Source organism: Habropoda laboriosa, unplaced genomic scaffold, assembly GCF_001263275.1.
Source record: "Habropoda laboriosa isolate 0110345459 unplaced genomic scaffold, ASM126327v1 scaffold22, whole genome shotgun sequence".
In the NCBI taxonomy this organism is placed as follows: domain Eukaryota; kingdom Metazoa; phylum Arthropoda; class Insecta; order Hymenoptera; family Apidae; genus Habropoda; species Habropoda laboriosa.
Genome location: NW_017100261.1, coordinates 6116939 through 6124152, shown reverse-complemented (window position 1 = coordinate 6124152; position 7214 = coordinate 6116939). Strand labels below are relative to the sequence as shown.

At 29.5% G+C, this 7214-nt stretch overlaps 1 protein-coding gene across 2 annotated transcripts; it reads left to right on the top strand.

Moving 5' to 3' along the window:
* Nucleotides 1-1314: 1314 nt before the first annotated feature.
* On the top strand, nucleotides 1315-6433 carry LOC108572686 (sister chromatid cohesion protein PDS5 homolog B). 2 transcript variants are annotated; one of them, XM_017934957.1, is made up of 16 exons: nucleotides 1315-1395; nucleotides 1494-1688; nucleotides 1812-2002; nucleotides 2080-2287; nucleotides 2389-2895; nucleotides 2964-3262; nucleotides 3365-3707; nucleotides 3778-3882; nucleotides 3973-4392; nucleotides 4471-4833; nucleotides 4974-5220; nucleotides 5326-5573; nucleotides 5655-5951; nucleotides 6076-6111; nucleotides 6219-6269; nucleotides 6329-6433. In XM_017934957.1, the coding sequence occupies exons 1-16, from the start codon at nucleotides 1315-1317 to the stop codon at nucleotides 6383-6385; spliced, it is 3648 nt and encodes a 1215-aa protein (XP_017790446.1). In that variant the 3' UTR covers nucleotides 6386-6433. The 2 variants fall into 2 exon arrangements, with proteins under 2 accessions (XP_017790446.1, XP_017790447.1); XM_017934958.1 differs by lacking the exon at nucleotides 6076-6111.
* Nucleotides 6434-7214: the final 781 nt, after the last annotated feature.

The following is a 7214-nucleotide window of genomic DNA, read 5'->3' as shown; positions in this document are numbered from 1 at the left end:
AAAAGCATTTAGTATTTAAATTTTTATTATACAGTATGTTTATTTACTTTTTACTTACTTGTTTAAGTTTTCATTAGAATTCACCATTAGATTATGGTCCAAGTTCGTTCAGATTCATATAACAGTATCGTTGCACCATTGGTGCAGTATATTTTTCTGTATATTCTAACCAATAGGATTACCGTTACTTTCCCTTCAGTACTTTCACGTTAGTGTTGTTTAACCACTTGAGTCTGAAGTATTCCCCAATATAGTTAAATGTAGATGACTTCAAGTGAACGAATTGCGCTGTCGCGTCCTTTGACACGCTTAACCGTTTACGAAAACGATTTCGCTACTTTTTTGCTGACATTTTGATCGTTTTACCATGCCAAATATTTACAAAAAATTCAGAAAGTTACGTCGAAGGCGATACATTCGCACTTAGTAATAATTATAGCGTGAAAGTGTGTGAATTCCAAAAACTAAGATAGTGCCGTGTATCCGTCTCATATATTTGCTTTATTGATATTTTGAGTGTCACAGGCCTTGTGGTGCCTATGCATATCTTGAGGTAATACGTCTTCTAAAAGATATTCTATTGGACACTGTTTGTGTAATAATGTATTTTAAAATTCTTTATCTTTGCAATTATAGGAAATAGTAATAATGTTTACATTGTTTTCTTACATTTATACACGAATCATAGACATAACCTACGTGATGTTTCATTATATTCTCTTTTAAAACACTTATATAGTACTTTAATATAAGGAAATATGAATTAGCATACCATTCTATTTTTTAATTAATTGATTTAAGTTGTATTTCTGTTGTACAATTTCTATTTATTGTGAATATCTAGTGATGTGTATTTATTGTTTGTATGGATATAAAAACTACAACAGCATGTAGTAATGAAAACTGTTAATTAAATAGCAATATAAACATTTATATCTATTCTTCTTTCTAATCAATTTAATTATTTTTTTAACTGATTTTATGTATATTTTGCTTTTATTTTAGCATCATTAATGTTACATTTTGTCGTTCAAGATTATAATTATTTAAGCAATATACATGAATTATTATTACATTATAAGGTTTTGCACATATTGAATTATAAATTATAGTTTAAAATACAGAAACTAAGTTTCAAAAATAGCCGAATATTATTTTTCATGTTATTGGTATGTGTTTCATTAATTAAACTATTGAAAATAATGTCCAAGAACAATGACTAATAAAATATGTAATATTACAGAATTTGGACGGTGTTCTAGATTATTTTAAGGGTATAAAGTTTCTCACACTTGGTTGAATCATTTAGCAAACATGTCAGAAATAGTTTACCCGCAAGGGTGCAGATCTGTTACAGAAGATCTGGGTCCAGATGAACTCATTAGAAGATTAAAGGTATATTTGTTTGTTATACATACAGATATAATATTTTTTTGGATGTAAAAGGAAAATAAAATAAGTAAAAATAATTGATATTAAAATTTATTAAACAGACATTAGCTCACACATTGCAAGCGATGGGTCAAGATGAAGGAATGTATCAACAATATATACCACTTGCACTACATTTGGCAGAAGAACATTTTTTAATGCATCAAAGTAAAGATGTACAACTTTTAATTGCTTGCTGTATTGCTGATGTTTTAAGGGTATATGCCCCTGAAGCTCCATATAAGGATGCAGAGCAGGTAATATAACTGATTACTTATGTTTTAAATAATTTTTTATACACATTTCAATTTTATAATTGCTGAATTTGTTTCATTTTTAAAATTTAATTTAATAGCATATTAAATTTTTAATTGTCATAGGTCAAAACAATATTTTTGTTCTTAATAAAACAATTAGCTGGTTTAAAAGATCCCAAAGATCCTGCTTTCAAACGATATTTTTACCTTTTGGAAAATTTGGCATATGTGAAATCCTTTAATATGTGCTTTGAATTAGAAGACTGTCAAGAAATCTTCTGTGCACTTTTTTCTCTTATGTTTAGGATAGTAAAGTAAGTATAACATGATTATAAAATACAATGCATGAATAATTAGCAAGTATTAAACCATTTTATAATCATAATTTCAGCGATGAACATTCTGGGAAAGTCAAAAGCTTTATGTTAGATGTATTATGTCCACTTATTACAGAATCAGACATTGTTAGTAATGAACTTTTAGACATTATACTTATGAATATTGTAGAACCAAATAAAACACAGAAGAAGAATGCATATTTACTTGCAAAAGAATTAGTAATTAAATGTAGTGATACATTAGAACCTTACATTCAAGCAGTGAGTAGAATACAAATTAAATATTCTTTTTGTTTCTAAGTATAGTATAGTAAATAGTGAAAAATAATAATGCAAAATTTTTTATACTTTTAAATTTATAGTTCTTTAACCATGTATTGATCTTGGGCAAAGAAGAAAAGAGTTTGCAAATTTGCAAGAAAGTGTATGATTTGATTTATGAGTTAAACCACATATGCCCAAGCGTCTTGTTGTCCGTCCTTCCACAATTAGAATGTAAACTAAAATCTTCCTCTGAAACTGAAAGATTGGGTGCTGTAGCATTGTTAGCAAGAATGTTTTCTGAAAAGGGGTCTCAGTTAGCTGTACAACATACACAATTGTGGCGAGCATTTTTAGGAAGATTTAATGATATCAGTGTATCAATCCGTATAAAATGTGTGCAATACTCAATGCATTTTTTACTGAACCATCCTGAACTAAGAAAAGATATTACTGATACCTTAAAATTAAGACAACATGATGCAGATGAAAGTGTCCGATATGAAGTTGTTATGGCTATAGTAACCACTGCCAGAAGGGATTTTGAAGTCGTATCGGACAGCGAGGATTTGTTAGAATTTGTTAAAGAAAGAACTTTAGATAAAAAGGTATGTTATTTTTAACAGAAATGTATTACCACTATTATTATGTTAATTATAATTGTTTTAATTTTCAGTTTAAAATCAGAAAAGAAGCAATGGCAGGATTAGCAATGATATATAAGAAACATTTAAATGATGCAGATGTACCACAAGCTACAAAAAAGGCTGTTACTTGGATAAAGGACAAAATATTACATGGTTATTATATGGCAGGCATGGAAGATAGATTACTGGTAGAAAGATTATTAAACACTTGTTTAGTACCTTATCAACTACCAGCTGGTGAAAGAATGAAGAAATTATATCATTTATTAGGTACAATTGATGATCATGCATCCAAAGCTTTTGTAGAATTGCAGAAACATCAGCTTGCGTAAGTATGCTTATGTTTATTTATTTCTTTTTTTTATTTGGTATGTAATGAGATATACAATACAATTTCATTGCTATTTTTATATGAAACTTTATACTTTAGTGTACGGAGAGCAGTGGTTGAATGGTTAGAAATTGTAAAAAAGCCAGATGCAATGGTTGAACTTGTAGCTAAAATTCATCAGATATCCCGCTTTCTACCAGATCCTATGAAAGTGCAAGAATTTTTACAGAAGTTTAGTGCTCACATGAGAAAAGATTCAACGTTATTACAAGGAATGGAAACAATAGTCCAGCCAAACGTTTCTTGCAAGGAATGTGCAGATACAATAAGTATGGTTCTCAAAAAATTAGGTCAACCTGTCATGACAAATTTGTACTATAACACGATAAAAATGCTGTTAGAAAGAGTCAGTTCTGTAATGATTGATGAAGAAGCAATTAGGGTAAATACATATACCTGTTTCATATATGTATTTTGTATTCATGTGTTTTACACTAATTATATTTTAACAGGTTTTAATTGGATATGTATTAGATTGTTTGAAAGGGGGAAATGTTATAGAAGAAGTTGGACTTAATCCAAATAATGCAGGTGAAAAGGGTCTGAGGTTACTTGTGGTATGTTTATGATTCTATTTTATAAGTAGATTTACATCATTTATATTGTTACTTCATTTGAATATATGTATACTGTTTATTTTCTTCCAGATGCTTTCATTTGTGTTTGGTCCACATTTTCTTCATAATGATATTCTGATGCAACTAGTCCATCTTTTGGAATTAGAAGATGAAATGGTAGCACCACTGGTTCTTTCGATTTTCACATTTTTAGGAAAATATAAACCTTTATGTGATGTTGCACCAGATATTATGAACCTTATGGTTCCGATATGTAAGAATTTCGCAGAAACGGGTACTCCAAAACAGGCGAAACAAGCTGTGAGGTGTTTATTTGTTAATATGACCAACATTCATGATACCATTTTTCCTGAGATTATTGAAAGAATTAAAAATAGCCTTACACCAACTTCAGAATATTATCGAACATCTATAGTTACATTAGGTCATATAGCTTATAATTTACCAGAAAAGTATCAAGTACAAATAAAAAATATGGTGTCTAGAAAGGTAAGTTTTATCGAAGTATTATCATTTCAAAATTATGACAATATGATTTAGTTTAACTTCGGTATGGTACATTTATAGATAGTCAAGGAGTTATTAGTAAAGGAAAGCAGTGAACAAACTTCTGATACCATCGAAGGAGACTGGTGTAGAGAAGATCAATTACCTGAAGAAACACGTTGTAGATTAGAAGGATTGAAATGTATGGCACGATGGTTATTAGGATTGAAGACTGATGTACTTTCTGCTCAAAAAACGTTCAGAATGCTGAATGCATTTGTAGTAAACAAGGGAGATCTTTTACAGCAAGGTCGTTTAAGTAAAGCAGAAATGAGTTGGTTGCGGTTACAAGCCGGTTGTTCAATGCTAAAGATTTGCGAACAAAAAGGTGTCGGTGATCAATTCACAGCGGAACAATTTTACAACTTGTCTCAACTCATGGTGGTGCGTTTTTACAAATTATAATGTAGTATTGACATTTCGTTAAATATACTTTGCATGTATATAACATAAGGTTTGATAGTATAGCGGAAAAAGTGTTCTAAAAGTGTAAGAACATATTTTTAACATAAATTAATTTGTAGGATGAAGTTCCACAAGTAAGAGAAGCTTTTGGTAGCAAATTACATAAAGGACTTGGAAGAGGAATTCCAAATAAGTGTTTACCACTAGATTTTATGGGCTACTATGCTCTTGCTGGCAAAGAACAAGACAAAAGACTAAAATGTGTTTTAAAAACTTACATGCAAACTGATATAAATAAAAGGAGGGATTATGTTAAGACATTATCACTGGGTACTGTAGAACGGGCCATGGGTAAGAAACTAAATAGTAAGGCATTATGGAAATATTGTTTGACATTATTTTTTTGTTATTGTTAAACGTTTGTTAATATAAAGGCAAGACATGATCTATTTTACTGAATTGTTGTTATAGGCCAACTGCCTCACATTCTTCCTGATTACATGCTAGTATTTGCAGTCCCTATTCTTGCACATGATCCTGAATTCACAAGTCATCTGATGGTGAATCAGTTGAAAGTAATACAGCAATGTTTATGGTTTATATTAGAACCTCTTATAACAAAAAATGAATATTATTGCTATGGTTTTTATAAAAATCTCATAGAACGAATGAAAAGTCATAAAGATGCTTTAAAACCTGAGGATAATAACATGAATTATGTAATTATTCTAAATTATTCATGCAGTTATTAATTTATGAAAAATATAAAAAAATTTACAATACTTTTTGTTTGATTACAGAAATTATGGGCTGTTTGTGATTTGGCTATGAATGTGATATATACAAAAACAACAAATTTCGATATGAAAGAATTCCCGAGTGAAACACGAATTCCTACTATGTACTTCAAGCGCGCGGATGAGCTGCTAGCTAATACTAGGAATTATTTACCTGCAGAAATGCAAATAAATATGACGAGCCCTAAAGGGAAAGGTTCGCTTCACAACACACTTTCTATTAGTGAAAGACCACAACGAAGAGCTAAGTCTAAACAACAGAAAGAAGTGGGCATTGGGCCAAATGAAACTGATGCAAGGGTAAGTTAACTAAAATAATCTTAAAAATAATTAATGAAGACTTTTTAGTCTATGTGATAGATATATGTAATATATAAATAATACTGTTAAAAAAATCTTTGAGTATGTATGATATAATTTCAAGCTGCAAATCGGGGAAGCGGAATGTATTGATGCACAGGTAAAATTATTTAAAATATATTTATATTGAGTACATATTTTTATTTTCCATTATATTTCATATTTTAATACTGTAAGTGATGTGTAATACATTAAATTTATTTGCAGCCGGCAGAAGCGTCAGAAACTAGAATTCAATTACCTGGTTTAGAAGAAGAAGTAAGTAAAAAGGAGTTTTTCATATTAAGTTGATATATAAGAAAAATATAATTTTTCAGATTGAAGAACCACCAGCAAAGAGGGCATTAAGAGAATCAGATAAAGTAAATAAATAATTAAGTGAATGGACTATACCCAAGGGGATGTTAGGAATAGGGGAAAGACTTAAGGGACGTGATGATCATAAGAATTAAAGAATCTAAAAATACTTTACAAATTAGAAAACAGAATATTTTGGTTATGTACAACAATTAATAAACCTGTCGTTCGCGTATGTCTAGACAGTAAGGTGTTAAGATAATGATACATTAACGTCAAATAATTAATACGTGTAAGCTTACGACTTGAAAAGTTTTATGGAGTTACATCTCATTCATAAGAAAATTACAAATTTAGTATTTGACTTATTGGATAATGTATTTGTTTTAATTGTGAAAAGAAACATGAACTTGTTTTTCTTTTAACTTCTTTATATATTTTAAGAAGCTGTGGCACATTCAATGATATAAAAATACGATTTCATCAAAATTGATAAATGACATCTTTTTTATATAACTCTTGAAAAATGTTTCCCAATTGAAGGTCTTTCTTCCTTGTGAAATATCTGACAATTGTTGTATTGTTCACTTTTGCATTAATGAATACAAATGTTTATACTATTTCATGTGCATTTTTCTTCATAGATCAATGAGACTGTACACAAAATTTTTGTAACTAAATATTTCCAAGTAGTGAAATTCATATACAATATCATCGAACTAAGTTATAGTTTTCAATAAAAAGATGATTAAAAACTATTTCTATTAAAAAAAATACGTCGAGATAATTCAATACATTAAATCTTTATACGCAGAAGAGAACAGCATAACGTTGTTGGATTTCTGTAAACATCGCGTTCTAGACAGAAGGGTGTGTGTCAATTGGCTTTGTGATCCAAAGTTGTTT